Source organism: Triplophysa dalaica, chromosome 7 (assembly GCF_015846415.1).
Source record: "Triplophysa dalaica isolate WHDGS20190420 chromosome 7, ASM1584641v1, whole genome shotgun sequence".
In the NCBI taxonomy this organism is placed as follows: domain Eukaryota; kingdom Metazoa; phylum Chordata; class Actinopteri; order Cypriniformes; family Nemacheilidae; genus Triplophysa; species Triplophysa dalaica.
Window position 1 is genome coordinate 1,746,362 of NC_079548.1, and position 21,912 is coordinate 1,768,273.

The 21,912-nt window shown below is 37.8% G+C and overlaps 2 protein-coding genes across 4 annotated transcripts in view; one reads left to right on the forward strand and one right to left on the reverse strand.

The window, feature by feature from the left end:
• The window catches only part of LOC130425913 (zinc finger protein 91-like), a 235,520-nt gene that overhangs the window by 206,591 nt on the left and 7,017 nt on the right, over positions 1 to 21,912 (forward strand). The gene's annotated exons all lie outside the window — the stretch shown is intronic.
• LOC130425907 (interferon-induced very large GTPase 1-like) lies at positions 54 to 21,342 on the reverse strand. 3 transcript variants are annotated; one of them, XM_056752345.1, is made up of 8 exons: positions 21,260 to 21,342; positions 20,860 to 20,999; positions 18,208 to 18,337; positions 18,063 to 18,122; positions 10,720 to 11,049; positions 10,035 to 10,643; positions 7,313 to 8,106; positions 54 to 3,608 (listed from the first exon to the last, which is right to left on the reverse strand). In XM_056752345.1, exons 3-8 carry the CDS (start codon positions 18,227 to 18,229, stop codon positions 1,515 to 1,517), a joined length of 3,909 nt encoding a protein of 1,302 aa, XP_056608323.1. In that variant the 5' UTR covers positions 18,230 to 18,337; positions 20,860 to 20,999; positions 21,260 to 21,342; the 3' UTR covers positions 54 to 1,514. The 3 variants fall into 3 exon arrangements, with proteins under 3 accessions (XP_056608323.1, XP_056608320.1, XP_056608321.1); XM_056752342.1 differs by having other exon boundaries at positions 10,720 to 11,280; XM_056752343.1 differs by lacking the exon at positions 20,860 to 20,999 and having other exon boundaries at positions 10,720 to 11,280; positions 21,260 to 21,341.

Consider the following 21,912-nt stretch of genomic DNA (forward strand, 5'->3'; position numbering starts at 1 on the left):
TCAATTATGAATAGAGTATTATAAATAAAATAATCTATTGCAGATTGTTAAACCATAAATGGCGTTAGGTTGAAATTTTTAAAAACAAGTTTACAGATGCCTGATGTGACATAGTTTAATGTTACAATTCCTAATAATATATTCCATTGATTGATAAAATAATATGACAACATTGAATAACTAGAATCTGATTTGTACTTTATGATATACAATTGAGAAACATACAGCTGCCACCCGATGAATATAAACTCGTCACACGTGGCCTTTCTATACAGTAGATTGACCTTTAGATGGTGCACACATTCAACACATATAAGTGCTATAAACAAAAATTAAACAACATAAAATTAACAAATCTCCCAAAACATCTTTTGAGTTCAGCAGAACATAACATATATACAATACATGGGAAACCATTCAGATAAGTAAACACAGCGATATGTCTTTTGGCAGTTCTTAACTTTGATTTGACACCAGAAGATAATTGGCCTGGTTTTCAATTCCTTTGGACGGTTTTTGAGGGGTCATTGGGCTGCTTTCAGGAAGCTAGTTAGCAAGATCCCTGAGACCAGAAATTTACTTGATGACCAGCTAGAATTATATATAATCTAGTTCAGTGATGGGATGGGACTATTTTGTATTTAAATACCTTAACATTTTTTTATTAAATGTGTTTAATGTTAGTATGTTTGTATTTTCAAACTAAAATACTTTTTGACGATCTACCTCCTTTGTACAGTCTAGTTAATAAAAAAATCAGCAGTCTAATAAAGAGGTCGATGGCAAAATGTATTTTGAAAATACAAGAATTTTTTTTAGAATGTTGAATTCTACTTCTATAGTTATTTTGGTGAAAGTAACTCAAAAGTAATACAGGAGTCATGTAACGCATCACAATTCTGAGACAGTAATATTGTTAGGTAAGGTATTACTTTTAAATAACAGTAACAAGTAATCTGTAATGGGTTACGGTTTGGAAGTAACCTGCACAACACTGCATATAACACACCAAAGACACAGAAAAACACTTATTCAACCAATATGAGCCCTTTAAAGTATGTCGGGTAAGAGGTCAGCATTCAGTCGGAACTAGACTCTCTCATGAATGTGCATATTGTACTGCTGGAAGCCATAGTTTACAGATTGTAATTTAAAACAAATATTTTTAAAACAAAAAGTTTGCTCCAGAAGACTTGTGTTACCCTCTGAATTATGGATTATTTTTATGACGAAGATATGCTTTTTTTGGAGCTTCAAAAACATGGCCGCCTTCCACATCATTACCAAACTGGGAAGATCTAGGATATTATTCAATATAAGTCAGATTGTGGTCCTCTTAAAGAAGAAGGAAATATACACCTGGGAGGGGTTGAGGGGTATAGACTAATTTAATATCTGAATTGAACTGTTCCTTTAAAGTGCACAGTCCTGTCAAATTCAGATACAAACTGAATTTAGGATAGGCACATTTTTTACATTTTGTTGTAATCTGACACATAGACCTAGATGCTTCATTATAAGTTTTTATCTAAACTCTCAATAGCTTCCTGTTTTGTGGTTTTTCTCCATTCATCTGGAATTTTACCATGACCCTGGAATGTTTTATTATAATGTCTTTCCAGATTTTTCTGGAATCTGCACACAAACCATTTCCAGTAGGGCAGCTCAGAGAGATCAGGGGTGATGCTCCATTTTTCATAAACTTCTCCTGCAGTTCTGTATTCTTTCCAGAGGACTTTGTCATCTGAGGCATTCGGATGAAAATATCCATCACCTGCCACTGATGATGTGCAGATACTGATGCACAAGTTTGTTGTCGTATTGTAAAACGAGCCATTCAGTCCATTAACACGATGGAAAGGAACACTGTGATCTCCATCATGGTTTTCTATTGTGTTTGTGCAGGTGGCATTACAGAACGGACACTGAACCCAACAGCACCGACACAAGTGATCAATCAGAATCTCATCTGATCTGTCCTTATATTCCAGATTTACTGTAAATGTTGTGTTGAATCTACTACTGATGTCAGACATTACAGGATCAAGTTCTTTACTAATAACATCTTCTAGAAGTTTGAAATCATTAACATCATCATGTTTGATTCCACTGAAGTCCTTCACAGAGAACATCAGAACATCTGAGAGCTTCAATGTGAAAAACTTCAACCACACATCAACATTTCCTCTGTTCTCTTGAACATGTTGAGTAGATTTATGTGCTGCTGTCATGATCTTCTTCTGCAGGAGTTCAATGTTCTGATTCATCTTGAGCTGAACACTGACACTGAACTGATCTATGATGTACTGACTCACTTCATCTCTGATGAAACTCTTGAAGTGATCTCTGGGATTATGAATGTAGTTGATGTATTTGTCAAAGTTCTCCTCTTCTGCCAGTCTCTTCAGGATGTGTTGCTCCAGATTTGATCTGTTTCCATTCAGTGATGGACAGTTTGATCTCATCTCATCTGCTAAATCTCTGGCGGTCTGTTTGTAGACACTCTGTTCAGTGGGTTCTTTCAGTTTCTGACAGATGATATCACCAAAAATAGCAGCTGATGTTGCTCCTTCACAGTATTTCTGGAAAACACTATAGTATTCTCTCTTCTTCTTCTCCAGATAGAGATCAGGATTATTGGCATCTCTGAACTTTTTGTGTTGTTCAGTGAATGTCTGGTTTTCTCTCTTAAATATAGAAAATACTAAATCTATGAAGAATTCTCTCTTGAACGCATATTTCACTTGTCTTTCCTCATATCCTCTGATTCTCTTCTTGATGTAACGTGTGAGTTGTTGAATGTAGCAGATGTTGTAGCCCATCTTTGACATATTAAACGATTTAATCATCTCATCTGTATGGTAAGAAACATCTGTGATTAAAGTTCTTATATTGGTTTCGCCCTCTTTAGACAGAACAGACCCAAACTTTTCTTGAGCTGCTTTTAAGACATTTTTACCAGGTCCTGTAAATCCGCCAGATTTTTTTGACTTTACGTAATCTGAATAATTCTTCACGGTGAAAATATTATTGATGTCGTCCCAAGTGTGTATATGGACACTTTCATAGATGTCACTCAGAACCTCGTTCGCATCTCTCAGTATGTCAATGTCTTTGATTGGAGTAGTTTCTTTGATGATCTTCTTCACACTATCATCCCAAAAAAGATCAAACTCCGTCTTCAAAGATTCTTCATCATTTGCCTTGTCTTTAAGTTTTAATGCAAGTTCTTTGCTCCTATCAAAGAGAGTGTTTTCATGTTGTGTTTTCTGAGCATCTATATCTTTCTTCAGATCTTGATGAAGAATCTCATTTAGTTTCCTTTTCATTTCTATCACAATGTGTTCTTGAAGCTCTTTGATTTTTGTCTCTACAGAGGTTTTCATCTGAATTGGAATTTCTTGATATTTTTCAAAAAATTCTGACATAGATTTTTCCACTTGATCACTTTTCTCCTTCAGTTCGGTTTTAAGATCAGTTTCCTGGATTTCATTAGCTGCGTCACTCAATATTTGATTTTGTAGTTTGTTCTCAATTTCCAGCATGGCACTGCGAAGAGTCCAGGACCACTCACTGTATGCTGTCTCCAGTTTGCTGTATGCTGTAATCTTGTAGATTTAAAACAAACATATAAATATTATAGTTAATAGTTTTAAACACTTTCTAATTGTTTTGAGTTTTGAGCTGCTTTAGATGTCTACTATTAGGGACACAAGAATGTTTTCAACTAAAAAAGAAAACATTTGATTGCGTTAACTACAGGGATTTAAATTCCCGAAAAATGGAATAACCTTTTGATGTTGTAATGCTTTAGTTTAGCAAATATAATGTTAGCTTAACTGTAACGAGGTTCATTAAAAGGAAGGAAAGAGGCGGGAACCGGCAGACATTTAAACATTTAATAAAATAATAACTAAGTAAAAAGACAGCCGGCAGCCCCTCACGGACGACATGCCGGCGAATAAAACAATTGATACAAACATAGACACGTTCGGGCCTGATCCTCTCTCTTCGACGGTCCAGTTGCTCGTTCTCTTTATACTCCTGATCTCCTTCGTGATACGAGACCGGTGCGCGGACAGGTGGCACTCATTAACAATTACTCACCGGTCTCGAACCACGGTCCCGCCCCGCCTACTCCACTACATTAACATTCATGAATTTACATTTACATTTATGAATTTGGCAGACGCTTTTATCCAAAGCGACTTACATTGCCTTACGCTATACATTTTACATAGGTATTTGCAATCCCCTGCAATCGAACCCACAACCTTCTGTTGTGAACGCAATGCTCTTACCACTGAGCTACAGGAGAGCTGAAAGCTGTAGATAAATAAAATCACTATAAGATTGAGAGCTTAATAAAAAGTCCTTCCACTACTAACATGTGGATAAAGAACCCGCGTCATCAGTTTAAAAGTAACCAAATCCAATGAGAAAATTGCAAACCTGCTGTCAGAACAAATCGTCTCCTACCGTTCCAAAATGGCAGACGACCTGCGTGTAGCGGCCACATGAAACAGCTACTAATGCAGCATCTAGTCGTATACAGCATATCTATTTGTTTGTTTACACGACAGTGCCGTTAATGGGGACTCAAAACGGAAACATTTGAAAACATGTTTTTAAAATTACGTGTTATCAACTCTGTGTAAACCCTGAAGCGGCAATTTCGTGTTCAATCTGTAAAGCAGTGTAGCCAGATTGGGTAGATTCCCGCCGAATTGAGCTTCTTTTGATTGGGTAAGACCGGAGAAAAACACTTTGGGCGGTTGGACAAAATTTGGGCTGCTTGTAAAATAAAATGCTCAAACGGCTTGCTTTTCCTTTTCTTTTATTTAGTCATTTTGTAATATGCTCGAAAAGAATATATTCATCAACACATTTTTCCTTAACGTAGCCGTTATTTGATGTGATAACTAGTGAATGCCGGGCTTTAGCGTGTAAAGACCTAGGTTTTGAACACGTATCTCAGAGGTCCTGTTAACCGAAAATTCTCCGCCATTGACAGATTTGTTTTACCAGTGACGTAAAATTCTGAGGGCCGTTCGTCATTTTGACGGATTACAATAAAGGCAATTTGTAACTCCCCGTTTTGTCATTAGAGTGATTGTGGACTACTAATGTTACCCCTGCCCTGAACATAATCGCGCATTTCAAGCACCTTTCATTGTTTCTGACTGGACTGCACATTTGAAACATAAATATTTGTATGATGTTATTTTATGTCTAATAGAAACATTAAATATATAAATGAAAATAAACAACAACGGGTTCATTGAGAATTCAGTTGTATTCAAATTAATGGTGGGCCGTGCTGCGTTAACGTGAGACTCTTATCGGGCGATAAAAAAATGTCGCCGTTAATCTATTCTCAAAATTGGGTTTATGATGACTTTCACCTTGATAATTGAGCGCGGATGTATACCTAGATTAATTACACTGTAGGGGGCGAGAACCAGATTTTTCAACTCGCATGATTCGCGTCATTCGCGCCGCAAGTAGGTCCATCGCGTCTTTTCATTGACTTAACATGTAAATCACTCGCGCTTGACACGCCATTCGCGTTTGGTGTGAACACAACATAACGTTACTGTGAAATTACCGCATCAAACGTGACGTGCTAACATGGATGCAGAAGCCGCCGGGTTTGCTTCAGGAAAATTTATTTTTAAGAAGCTTCCCAATGGAAACATCGACAAGACTAAGGTTGTTTGCACCTTGTGCAATGTGGAATTGGTTTACAGTAGGAGTTCTTCCAGTCTCAAGTACCACCTAAACGCAGGCCCCCCCTGACAGTATACTTTGGATGTCTCCCTATTGAACACATGAACGAGTTATTGAGATAATGAAGTGATGATTGAGTCATTAATGATGAACAGGTGAAGTTAACAAACACAATCACTACTGAAAACATCAACAATAAGAATAAAAACCATAATAGTGTTGAGTGTTTCCTTTAGTGTGGCTCTTACCCTTGATTTATTATGTTACATTTTTTGCTAGCTGAAATAGTTTGTTTCTGAAGCATATTTATAAGAGTCTGTACAAATGTTGGTTGATTTTGGTGTGTCACGATATTTTTCAGACTTAAACAGTTTAAGAAAGTTTCTTTCCAACAATTTTGTCTTTTGTCTGGCTTTTCAGAAACACACTATAACAACTGATATAAAAAATAAATCAAGGGGTAAGAGCCCCACTAAAGGAAACAATATTATGTTTTTTGTTCTTACTGATGATGTTTTTGTTACCAGCAGGTGTTCATCATTATTGATCAATCATCACTTCATTAACTCGTTCATGTGTTCAATAGGGACACATCTAAAATAGTCTGTCAGGGGGGGCCTGAGGACTGGAGTTGAGAACCACTAGCTAATGCGGCAGACGCCTGGCCAAGCACTGATGTAGTGCAGGAGAAAAGTCGTCATCAAACTACTATGCTTTAGTGCAACCGAGGCAAGCCCGTCAGCACAGCTCCATCAGCCAAGCTATCTTATTGTTCATTGTTACTTCAATTAGTAGCTATTATACGCATTAAGTAATTGATAACAAATACAACCTTTTTGCAAAGTTTGAATTGTTTCATTTATTTATTGACTAATAATGTTGAGCTATTCTAAAAAAAAACTGTAAGGCGTTGAATTAAAGTAAAAAACTGTTCATTTGCATCAATACTTCAGTAAAACAATTATGAATACTTGTCAAATTGTTTTCCTCTCTTTAATATTGATGCTGCTTTTTATCAGCCCATTTACCTGCCACATGAAATATTATAATTTCAGATTCTTGAATTGAATAAAACGGAGTAACATTGAGGGTTTCACGAAAGTCTTTATTTTTAATTGTCAGTAGGTATACTGTTAATTGGTCTATTAATAAAACAAACTGTACTAATCACCTCCCACATTTTATTACACATATGTGGTTCAGTTCATCTAAAAAAGCAAAAATACCCGGTCCCGCACAGCACCCCAAGCTCATATCAAGTGTGCCATTTGGAACAGAACCACTGGCTTTTCAAAATATCTGTTAGTATATTAATCAGAAAATTGTTGGTATGAGCTGTCAGTGTCATTTACAGACTTAGCAGTCTGGTGTGTGTAAATGCCTCTCTGCTGGTCATAATGTTAAAGTAAATCTACACTCAACGTTAATAAGAACGAGTAACACACGCACTATCACATGGGTAACCATTGGTGTTTTGGCTAGTTCCACAGTTTGTCTTTCAAGCTCTATACCATGTTTTTATGGAGAGTAGTTTCTTGCAATAACACACAAAAAAATCACATAGCAGTGACATGAATCTTACCTGTTCTGGAGAATATGATTGAGGGAGGATTTTCATATCTTTCACGTGTTCACCTGTTTCCTCTTGTTCTCTTCTCAGTTTGTCATATTTCACCTGGATCTGTTCATTTTCTTTCTTTAGTTCCTCTATTTTGCTTTTAAAAGAGTCTCTCATCTTTCTCTCTTGCTCCTCTTGTTTTTCTCTCTCCATCTCTCTGAATCTCTTACATGAGTAGTAACTTCCTCCGTTTTCTGTCACCATGTGATCTATTTTCTCCAGTAGATCAGACACTTGTGTGCGGTCTTCAGTCTCAGTGTTATTGAACACATGATATCTGTTTCGACACTCTTCTATCAGATTTCTCAGAGGAGATCCAGGTTTTCCTAAACATTCTTCAATAGTTTTCTTCTTCAGATCGTCTCCTCTCGTGAAGAGTACCATAGTGTACATGAAAGAGTTTTCTCCAAACGTCTCTTTAATGATCTTCACTGTTGTTGCCTCTTCTTGAGTGAAACGGTGAGATAAACTCAACACAATGATAAACACATGAGGTCCAGGCAGAATCATGGAGATGCAGTTGGTCATTTCTCTCTGAATCTCTTCTTGACTCAGTTCAGTATCAAACAGTCCTGGAGTGTCGATCACAGTGATCAATCTCGTCTTGATTTCAGCTGTTTCTCTCTGACACTCTTTAGTTATTGACTCTTGAGATTCTTCTGATAGAAACACTTCTCTTCCTAAGATTGTGTTTCCTGTAGCACTCTTCCCAACTCCAGTCTTACCCAACAGCACAATCCTGACCTCATCTCTGATCTCTATTGAACATAGAAGAAGAAAATATATCACTTATAAATCTTATGTAACTGTGGCGAGGCGCCGACCGAGGATCAGCGTCGCCCTGGAAACGGCCCGGCAGCTAACGCTGATTGCGTCCAGCTGACGCTGATTAGCTGCCGGGCATAAAAGAAGCGTGCTCACACCACTAAGGGTCCTTAGTTAGTCGCACCCACCGCTGTCCTCGTTTGACCCCCAGCGCGAGAGAGTGAGAGGACAGCGAGGGAGACACGAGCGTGAACGACCTAACTGCACGAGCGCGGACTTTATGTTACGAGCACCCTGGGTGAAACCTTTTATTTTATTTATTGTGGATTTGTGCAATAAATGCCCCAGTGGGGTTGTTGTTATCACCCCTCCTGTCTGTGTCGTGTCTCTCACCCCGTTACACTGGTGGAGAATGCGGGCAAAGAGAGACCGACTCGGCAGGCGTTCGTGTGGTACGTGTTTCCTGGGTCCATCGAGGGACGGACACGCTCTCCTCATCAGCGTCCAACCCGGAGGAAACCGAGGACGACGAAGAGAGAGTGACAAAGGTATCGATGGCGCCAAGCGGAGGGACAATCCCAGCCAGCAGAAGATGCTGTGGAGCCGACCGAGAGCGCGGTCCAGGTACCAGATAGTGCCGCCCAGCTGCCCGACAGAGCTACCCAGCCGCCAGAGACCGCTACTCAGCCGCCCGACCGAGCTACTCAGCCGACAGGAGATGCGGCCCAGCCGTCATGGAGCGCTGCACAGGTGGGAGTCCCGTTGGGATGCCAGCCGGCAAAGTGTACCAGGAGTGTGCCAGCCGGCGATCCAGTTCCGTCCTCCAGCCGGCCTTTCCAGTCCGTCTTCCAGTCGGTATGGGTCGGACTATAAGGCGATATTTTCCCTCCCACCCCTACTATCGTCCCGAGGTTCCTGTAGGAGCTGCCCAGTTACCAGGTCGACGCTTGGGGGGGGAAATGTGGCGAGGCGCCGACCGAGGATCAGCGTCGCCCTGGAAACGGCCCGGCAGCTAACGCTGATTGCGTCCAGCTGACCCTGATTAGCTGCCGGGCATAAAAGAAGCGTGCTCACACCACTAAGGGTCCTTGGTTAGTCGCACCCACCGCTGTCCTCGTTTGACCCCCAGCGCGAGAGAGTGAGAGGACAGCGAGGGAGACACGAGCGTGAACGACCTAACTGCACGAGCGCGGACTTTATGTTACGAGCACCCTGGGTGAAACCTTTTATTTTATTTATTGTGGATTTGTGCAATAAATGCCCCAGTGGGGTTGTTGTTATCACCCCTCCTGTCTGTGTCGTGTCTCTCACCCCGTTACAGTAACACTGTTAATATGTTGTATGATTTGCACATTAAAGGTCAAGCAGACATTGTGATTGTCTTCAGTAAAACAGAATACTGAATGGATGTTCTGCTCAAACCATCAAATAGAAGTCATCAGAGATGTATCGCCACTTCAGAGCAGAAGTTTTCAGTAAAACTAGATTACAAATGTGATTTTTGGTTGATTGACAGTACATTTTATTTTCATGGGGAGTTTTAAAGAAAATCAAGTTTCATATTTTAAGACTCTTGTCAACGTTAACTTTAGCAATGAGAAAAACAATGACATCAGTTTGTTGTGGTACTGTAATGGCTAATAATATAATTTGAAGATATCATTTGATGAAACCCCTAAGCAGGAAAGCACATCGGCACAATCAGATAGTAAGGCCACGGTTCTTCTTGACTTAGCTGTATTTTTTTTTAGATATTATGGCTAAAATCAAAACAAACCAACTGCACTTTGATTGATATTAATTGGAATGCCCAGAAAATAAACATGATTTTTGACATTTTTTAAAAACTAAGTTATCTCATTTTGGAAATAAACTCTTCATTTCTTTCTATCAAGATATTAAAAATCATTGTTTTTTTTACCTGGTAAGTCGATTTTTCTCTTCGTTTCTTCAGATTTCATCATTATCATCATCTGCTCATGTAAAAATGTTTGTGTAGTGAAAGAAGCTCCTCTGTTATCTTCTATCATCTGCTGAATTCTCTCCAGTAATGTGGACACTTGTGTATTTGGATGAACAAAATGATTTTGAGCTGCATAACGTTTAATAACAGACTGTGTGACGTCATCAAGTTCTGCTGGTGTGTCTTCAGACTTCTGCATTATCAGGATCATCATGTGACTTCTGATTCTTGAGCTGAATATTCTGTGTATCTCCTGCATTTCTGCTTTGTGTTCATCAGTGAGTGAATGATGAGGAATGATGAGGAGAAACACATGAACTCCAGGATGACAGAGAGACAGACAGCAGAGAGTTTGACGCATCACTTCATCATCTGACAGTGAAGTGTTGAAGAGATCTGGAAGCTCCAGCAGATTGATCAGACGTCCACACACCTCCATCTCTCTCTTCATCACACAATCTGATCTCAACTCTGATCTTCTGCTGCTCTCATTCAACATCAGCTTTGAGATGAAGCTTTTTAATCTTCTGTCACTTCCACACAAAACCACATTCAGCTTCACAACATCTGAAAGTGAAACAATAGGAAGATTGAAATAATAAACTTTTTTTCATTTTTATTTAATGAAATATATTAAACTCACCGCTTTCTTCTGTCAGCTGCATCATAGTGAGAGATTTGTCTTCACACATCAGATGTCCTCCACTGTTCATGTGTACAATATTCTCTAATGTCTTTCTTAGATCATCAGGAGAACTGTTTCTCTCCTTTCTGTAGTGTTTGTTCAGACATTTTCTAATAATTTCTTGTATGTTTTCATTGACATCAGTGTGTCTTGAGTCGTGTTCGGTCAACACAAGTGTGTGATCATAAACACTGTCAGAGAAAGAGTTGAGGATCATCTCCACATGCTCTTGATCTTCTCTTGAACACTCATCATCATGTTTAAAGATGAGAATGATGACATGAGGTCCTGGATGAGACAGAGACACACACTCTCTCAGTGTTTGTGTGATGTGATGTGATGACAGGTTGTGTTGGAGCAGATGAGGACAGTTGATGAGTGTCATGTGTTTTCCTCTGACTCTCTCACAGCAGTGAAGATCATCTGGAGAAGATTCAGTCTCAAACGCTGATCTACACAACATGAAGTTTCCCACTCGACTGTTTACTGACACATCTTTACCCAACAGTACAATCCTCACTGTAACACAACAAACACACATTTACTGTTTACTGACACATCTTTACCCAGAAGAACAATCCTCACTGTAACACAACAAACACACATTTACTGTTTACTGACACATCTTTACCCAGAAAAACAATCCTCACTGTAACACAACAAACACACATTTACTGTTTACTGACACATCTTTACCCAGAAGAACAATCCTCACTGTAACACAACAAACACACATTTACTGTTTACTGACACATCTTTACCCAACAGAACAATCCTCACTGTAACACAACAAACACACATTTACTGTTTACTGACACATCTTTACCCAGAAGAACAATCCTCACTGTAACACAACAAACACACATTTACTGTTTACTGACACATCTTTACCCAGAAGAACAATCCTCACTGTAACACAACAAACACACATTTACTGTTTACTGACACATCTTTACCCAACAGAACAGTCCTCACTGTAACACAACAAACACACATTTACTGTTTACTGACACATCTTTACACAACAGAACAATCCTCACTGTAACACAACAAACACACATTTACTGTTTACTGAAACATCTTTACCCAGAAGAACAATCCTCACTGTAACACAACAAACACACATTTACTGTTTACTGACACATCTTTACACAACAGAACAATCCTCACTGTAACACAACAAACGCACATTTAGTGTTTACTGACACATCTTTACCCAACAGAACAGTCCTCACTGTAACACAACAAACACACATTTACTGTTTACTGACACATCTTTACACAACAGAACAATCCTCACTGTAACACAACAAACGCACATTTACTGTTTACTGACACATCTTTACCCAGAAGAACAATCCTCACTGTAACACAACAAACACACATTTACTGTTTACTGACACATCTTTACACAACAGAACAATCCTCACTGTAACACAACAAACACACATTTACTGTTTACTGACACATCTTTACACAACAGAACAATCCTCACTGTAACACAACAAACACACATTTACTGTTTACTGACACATCTTTACCCAGAAGAACAATTCTCACTGTAACACAACAAACGCACATTTACTGTTTACTGACACATCTTTACACAACAGAACAATCCTCACTGTAACACAACAAACGCACATTTACTGTTTACTGACACATCTTTACCCAACAGAACAATCCTCACTGTAACACAACAAACACACATTTACTGTTTACTGACACATCTTTACCCAGAAGAACAATCCTCACTGTAACACAACAAACACACATTTACTGTTTACTGACACATCTTTACACAACAGAACAGTCCTCACTGTAACACAACAAACACACATTTACTGTTTACTGACACATCTTTACACAACAGAACAATCCTCACTGTAACACAACAAACACACATTTACTGTTTACTGACACATCTTTACCCAACAGAACAATCCTCACTGTAACACAACAAACACACATTTACTGTTTACTGACACATCTTTACCCAGAAGAACAAACACATTTACTGTTTACTGACACATCTTTACACAACAGAACAATCCTCACTGTAACACAACAAACACACATTTACTGTTTACTGACACATCTTTACCCAACAGAACAATCCTCACTGTAACACAACAAACACACATTTACTGTTTACTGACACATCTTTACACAACAGAACAATCCTCACTGTAACACAACAATCACACATTTACTGTTTACTGACACATCTTTACACAACAGAACAATCCTCACTGTAACACAACAAACACACATTTACTGTTTACTGACACATCTTTACCCAGAAGAACAATCCTCACTGTAACACAACAAACACACATTTACTGTTTACTGACACATCTTTACACAACAGAACAATCCTCACTGTAACACAACAATCACACATTTACTGTTTACTGACACATCTTTACACAACAGAACAATCCTCACTGTAACACAACAAACACACATTTACTGTTTACTGACACATCTTTACACAACAGAACAATCCTCACTGTAACACAACAAACACACATTTACTGTTTACTGACACATCTTTACACAACAGAACAATCCTCACTGTAACACAACAAACACACATTTACTGTTTACTGACACATCTTTACCCAGAAGAACAATCCTCACTGTAACACAACAAACACACATTTACTGTTTACTGACACATCTTTACACAACAGAACAATCCTCACTGTAACACAACAAACACACATTTACTGTTTACTGACACATCTTTACACAACAGAACAATCCTCACTGTAACACAACAAACACACATTTACTGTTTACTGACACATCTTTACCCAACAGAACAATCCTCACTGTAACACAACAAACACACATTTACTGTTTACTGACACATCTTTACACAACAGAACAATCCTCACTGTAACACAACAAACACACATTTACTGTTTACTGACACATCTTTACCCAGAAGAACAATTCTCACTGTAACACAACAAACACACATTTACTGTTTACTGACACATCTTTACCCAACAGAACAATCCTCACTGTAACACAACAATCACACATTTACTGTTTACTGACACATCTTTACCCAGAAGAACAATCCTCACTGTAACACAACAAACACACATTTACTGTTTACTGACACATCTTTACACAACAGAACAATCCTCACTGTAACACAACAAACGCACATTTACTGTTTACTGACACATCTTTACCCAACAGAACAATCCTCACTGTAACACAACAAACGCACATTTACTGTTTACTGACACATCTTTACCCAGAAGAACAATCCTCACTGTAACACAACAAACGCAAATTTACTGTTTACTGACACATCTTTACACAACAGAACAATCCTCACTGTAACACAACAAACACACATTTACTGTTTACTGACTCATCTTTACACAACAGAACAGTCCTCACTGTAACACAACAAACGCACATTTACTGTTTACTGACACATCTTTACACAACAGAACAATCCTCACTGTAACACAACAAAAGCACATTTACTGTTTACTGACACATCTTTACACAACAGAACAATCCTCACTGTAACACAACAAACGCACATTTACTGTTTACTGACACATCTTTACACAACAGAACAGTCCTCACTGTAACACAACAAACGCACATTTACTGTTTACTGACACATCTTTACACAACAGAACAATCCTCACTGTAACACAACAAACGCACATTTACTGTTTACTGACACATCTTTACCCAACAGAACAATCCTCACTGTAACACAACAAACGCACATTTACTGTTTACTGACACATCTTTACCCAGAAGAACAATCCTCACTGTAACACAACAAACGCACATTTACTGTTTACTGACACATCTTTACCCAGAAGAACAATCCTCACTGTAACACAACAAACGCACATTTACTGTTTACTGACACATCTTTACCCAGAAGAACAATCCTCACTGTAACACAACAAACGCACATTTACTGTTTACTGACACATCTTTACCCAGAAGAACAATCCTCACTGTAACACAACAAACGCAAATTTACTGTTTACTGACACATCTTTACCCAGAAGAACAATCCTCACTGTAACACAACAAACGCACATTTACTGTTTACTGACACATCTTTACCCAGAAGAACAATCCTCACTGTAACACAACAAACGCAAATTTACTGTTTACTGACACATCTTTACACAACAGAACAATCCTCACTGTAACACAACAAACACACATTTACTGTTTACTGACTCATCTTTACACAACAGAACAATCCTCACTGTAACACAACAAACACACATTTACTGTTTACTGACACATCTTTACACAACAGAACAATCCTCACTGTAACACAACAAACACACATTTACTGTTTACTGACACATCTTTACCCAACAGAACAATCCTCACTGTAACACAACAAACACACATTTACTGTTTACTGACACATCTTTACCCAGAAGAACAATCCTCACTGTAACACAACAAACACACATTTACTGTTTACTGACACATCTTTACACAACAGAACAATCCTCACTGTAACACAACAAACACACATTTACTGTTTACTGACACATCTTTACACAACAGAACAATCCTCACTGTAACACAACAAACACACATTTACTGTTTACTGACACATCTTTACACAACAGAACAATCCTCACTGTAACACAACAAACACACATTTACTGTTTACTGACACATCTTTACACAACAGAACAATCCTCACTGTAACACAACAATCACACATTTACTGTTTACTGACACATCTTTACCCAACAGAACAATCCTCACTGTAACACAACAAACACACATTTACTGTTTACTGACACATCTTTACCCAGAAGAACAATCCTCACTGTAACACAACAAACACACATTTACTGTTTACTGACACATCTTTACACAACAGAACAATCCTCACTGTAACACAACAAACACACATTTACTGTTTACTGACACATCTTTACACAACAGAACAATCCTCACTGTAACACAACAAACACACATTTACTGTTTACTGACACATCTTTACCCAGAAGAACAATCCTCACTGTAACACAACAAACGCACATTTACTGTTTACTGACACATCTTTACCCAACAGAACAATCCTCACTGTAACACAACAAACGCACATTTACTGTTTACTGACACATCTTTACCCAGAAGAACAATCCTCACTGTAACACAACAAACGCACATTTACTGTTTACTGACACATCTTTACACAACAGAACAATCCTCACTGTAACACAACAAACACACATTTACTGTTTACTGACACATCTTTACACAACAGAACAATCCTCACTGTAACACAACAAACACACATTTACTGTTTACTGACACATCTTTACCCAGAAGAACAATCCTCACTGTAACACAACAAACACACATTTACTGTTTACTGACACATCTTTACCCAACAGAACAATCCTCACTGTAACACAACAAACACACATTTACTGTTTACTGACACATCTTTACCCAGAAGAACAATCCTCACTGTAACACAACAAACGCACATTTACTGTTTACTGACACATCTTTACACAACAGAACAATCCTCACTGTAACACAACAAACACACATTTACTGTTTACTGACACATCTTTACCCAGAAGAACAATCCTCACTGTAACACAACAAACACACATTTACTGTTTACTGACACATCTTTACCCAACAGAACAATCCTCACTGTAACACAACAAACACACATTTACTGTTTACTGACACATCTTTACCCAGAAGAACAATCCTCACTGTAACACAACAAACACACATTAACTGTTTACTGACACATCTTTACCCAGAAGAACAATCCTCACTGTAACACAACAAACACACATTTACTGTTTACTGACACATCTTTACCCAACAGAACAATCCTCACTGTAACACAACAAACACACATTTACTGTTTACTGACACATCTTTACCCAACAGAACAATCCTCACTGTAACACAACAAACACACATTTACTGTTTACTGACACATCTTTACACAACAGAACAATCCTCACTGTAACACAACAAACACACATTTACTGTTTACTGACACATCTTTACCCAGAAGAACAATCCTCACTGTAACACAACAAACACACATTTACTGTTTACTGACACATCTTTACACAACAGAACAATCCTCACTGTAACACAACAAACACACATTTACTGTTTACTGACACATCTTTACCCAGAAGAACAATCCTCACTGTAACACAACAAACACACATTAACTGTTTACTGACACATCTTTACCCAACAGAACAATCCTCACTGTAACACAACAAACACACATTTACTGTTTACTGACACATCTTTACCCAGAAGAACAATCCTCACTGTAACACAACAAACACACATTAACTGTTTACTGACACATCTTTACACAACAGAACAATCCTCACTGTAACACAACAAACACACATTTACTGTTTACTGACACATCTTTACCCAACAGAACAATCCTCACTGTAACACAACAAACACACATTTACTGTTTACTGACACATCTTTACACAACAGAACAATCCTCACTGTAACACAACAAACACACATTTACTGTTTACTGACACATCTTTACACAACAGAACAATCATCACTGTAACACAACAAACACACATTTACTGTTTACTGACACATCTTTACCCAACAGAACAATCCTCACTGTAACACAACAAACACACATTTACTGTTTACTGACACATCTTTACACAACAGAACAATCCTCACTGTAACACAACAAACACACATTTACTGTTTACTGACACATCTTTACACAACAGAACAATCATCACTGTAACACAACAAACACACATTTACTGTTTACTGACACATCTTTACCTAAAAGAACAATCCTCACTGTAACACAACAAACACACATTTACTGTTTACTGACACATCTTTACACAACAGAACAATCCTCACTGTAACACAACAAACACACATTTACTGTTTACTGACACATCTTTACCTAAAAGAACAATCCTCACTGTAACACAACAAACACACATTTACTGTTTACTGACACATCTTTACACAACAGAACAATCCTCACTGTAACACAACAAACACACATTTACTGTTTACTGACACATCTTTACCTAAAAGAACAATCCTCACTGTAACACAACAAACACACATTTACTCTTTACACTCATCAACATCACTCAATCATGTAACACATGTCATCTGTAACATGTTATGAAAACAAAACCAGGAGATAAATTTCAGGTTAAATTTCACACGTGAACACAATAAAACTGTCCACAAATAATGACTTTGTAAAAACTCACTATTAGGAGGATCAATGTCCATGCTGGCTCTACTGCTCTGAGCAGAATTGTGAACAGACACTGGAGGAAACAAACGCGTCATACTGATATTTAACTCTGAGATGAACAACAGTATGAAATATCAATAGAAAATAGTTTATCTCACCTGTGCTGTCAGTGCTGGACATGTTCCTGTACTCAGTGTCTTTATTAATCTTCAAATGATCTCATAGCCAGAGAAAACACCCCGTCCCCTCCAGGCAAGTGTTGCTTCTACCAAGGTTTGTTTCTACTTTCTGGATTTTAAGGGATTAAAGCGTTAATGACGTTTTCCTAAAATGCTCAGATTATGGAGGTTTCATTCACAGTGAACACACACACTGATGAAACACACTTTTGCATTCTTTACAGACAAAATCCACATAGATTGACAGGCATAAATAACACTTTTACCTTTAAACCATGTAAGTGGTGTCTAATGTGTTTTTAACAGTTGCCATGACTTTCAAGAACACTTTTGCCAGGAGTTTTTATCAGCACATTTAATGGATTTACAATACTTCAAGTATCTTACATGTTATGCTTACAGTGAGGGCAATAATAATTTGATCTCCTGCTGATTTTGTAATTTTTTGCCTACTTACAAGAAATGAAGGGTCTAGAATTTTATGGTAAGTCAATGATTTGCATTTCATTGAGTAAAATAAATTTTATCCCTGAGCAAAATAAGACTTTGTACTTAGTTGAGAAACCCACACCACAGAAGTAAGACATTTTAGCCTCCTTTACAGATCTTCTATAGGACTAGGGTCTGGAGAATGGCTAGGACACATACATGTCTGTATGACATATCGCTTGCTGCTCCCTAACTCTTTGTAAGTCGCTTTGGATAAAAGCGTCTGCTAAATGACTAAATGTAAATGTAAAATGTGACACTTAGGGTCATTTTCCTGGACAGGGCTTAAGCGTAGTCTCAGACGTACTTGGCTGGATTGAAACAATTTACGCTGACATATCTTAAAATATATCACTGCCATTGTTTTGTCTCAAGATGCACACAGTAATGTTATTTTTGTAATGTATGCCTTTTAAATAACTTACTTATCCTAAATTAAATAAAGCGTCGTCCTGGTTTAAGATAATCGTTGTCTGGGAAACCACCACCTCATGTGCTTCTCCTTGAGCCACTCCATGGTGATATGTTTTGGGTCTGTGTTGAAGGCCCATCCACAACCTACTTTTAGTGTTCTGGTTGAGGAGAGGAGGTTCTCATCCAAGATTTTACAGTACATGGCCCCATCCCTCAGGCCCTTAATGCTATGAAGTCAACTTGTACCGGTAACAGAGAAAAGGCTTGATGTTTCCAATACAATACTTGACTGTAGAGATGATTTTCTTGGGGTCATACTCAGCATTTCTCTTCCTCCAAACACGGGGAGTCAATTTTGGTCCCATCTGACCACATCACTTTCTTCAAAGCCGAGACGAATAATTGCCAAATAATCATATTTGACAGCTTGGGTCTTGACAATAGCGGTGGAGGTTGAAATTGAAGACAGAGACTCTTATGGCAGGCATGTTTTATGAACCTAACAAGCTGACATTAGGAGTGCTTTCCTAAAGTGACAGGAATAATCTGTGGTTCATATAAGAACATAACCAATCTGTGGGAGACAGAATTCTTGCTGGACGGTAGAGGATCAAATACTTATTTTACTCACTGAAATTCAAAAAAATGTGTAACAGTAACCTAACGTTATATAATGTTTTTTTTCTAGATTTTATTATTGATAAAGTATTCTGTCTCTATATTTTAAAATAAACCTACCATTAAAATTATAGACTGATCATTTCTTTGTCAGTGGGCAAACGTACAAAATCAGCAGGGATAAAAAAAAATTCCCCTCACTATATATTACATACGAATGAGTGGAAAACGAACGCATTATGTTGTCATTATACTTTCTAAACACCACTGTCATCATAACCTTCTAAAAAACAGATGTAACTGCACAGATATCATGTTATATTCTCGTATTGCGCAGTAACGTGCCGTGACCTTTTAGACTTCTGCGCATTCACAATCAAACCCTTTCCCAAATCATATAAACTATGATTATAATAAATTGAAACATTAAACTGGGAACGTTACAGTGAACTAAACGTTTGGAACTGACTGTAGTAAATTTAAATAATAACTTAACTTACAATTTGATAATAAAAATTAAATAACAAAGTCTTCCTTCTGTTGTTTTGTACAATGTTTATCAGCTTTTCTGATAATGATATGATTGGTAAGTTTTACTGTCACTCAAAATGAATCTCTCCCATTGATTAACTGTGTTTCAGCCAGTCGTATGCTAACAAAATGCGCTCGTATAAACACGTTTGACTTCTTGCAGCATGCACAGGCTGCTCAGATAGCTTATGACATCGTAAAACTGCGAGTGCTCCGTGATCTTGAATTACTCTCGTGAGACTTAGAAATCTCACGTGAATATTGTCTGCATCGACCCTAGTAGGACAAATATACATATCTAATAGAGGAAATGGGCCAACTTTTATTGAGAATAATATTTTAAAGTTTTTTATAAAGTCAGCCACTCTCTCCTATTGTACTCCGTATCCTTCAAAGCACGATAGCTTTTAATTTACAACTTGTACTACGTGGATCAAAAAGAGCATGAAACGGACAGATATGACAAATCATAGTCATGCAGTCTACTTAAAGTGCGCTTTGATGAAGTTCTGGGAGATATTTTGCTCATTGATGTGTTTAAATAATATAATGTGAAATTGCATTGCTGTACTGTTGTACCCAGGCAGTGCGGTGCACATGATGCTGGTGTGAAAGGATGATGGACACACGCTGCCAACGCTCTCCCTATGCGCTGCTCCCACTCCACCTATGTACTGCTTACGCATGCGGTGTGAACCGGCCGTTAGACTTTAAGTCACCTGCCGAGTTATAAACCATTAGACAGAAAAGTGTTGAGTCTCCATGGGTGTAAAATATACATTGCTGTACATACTAAATAGACATTAAGAATGTGGTACCTAACATTAAAGTGATTGTTATTGCACAGAGTCGGTTCGGTGAGAGGTGAAAGTGAAACTTTTCTCATTCAGAAATGTATTAGATTTGTAATTAAACTCGTTGTATTGTTTTACGTCTAATATTGACATACACTGATATAACAAACTTTAAAAGTTATTACCTGAATGGTTTCTTCGTGTTTAGATGATTCCTTCATTATTTCCTTCGTGAGAGCAGGAAGGGTCTCGACACACAAGAGAAAAGTAACCAAACAGGTAGCACCAGTCACATGACTTCACCTGTATAAGGGTGTTTGCGTGTGTGAACAGGTCCAGTCTTATTTGAGAGGGCCAAATGTCCTCAGTCATACATTGAATTATTATAACAACCCACTTGTGAGGATATCTTACTGGTCGTCACTAAATAAAAAATATCATCATTCGGTTTAAACATGTTTGTGTGCTTATTAGGTTTAGGTGTTGGGGTTAAGGTTAAGGTTATGGGATATATCACAAGCCAGATATCAAATCGCGTCTATGGAATGTGTGTCCGTGTGGGCCTTCGTGTGATTTGAAAGTAACTAAATTATTAAAGTAACAAACTCAGTGCTAAAATATTTCCTTTAAAAAAAATACAATAATAAAATTTAAATTAATTAAAAATACTTCTTTCCACCATCAAACATCTCAGGTAATCTTCCCCTTTTTATATTATTTTCACCACATCTGCTAACAGCATAAAACGCTCAATGATGATAATGTAATATAATTATTACATAATTATTTACAATATCATAATAATCTCTTCAGTATCTTCCTCTTAGGTTGTAGTTAA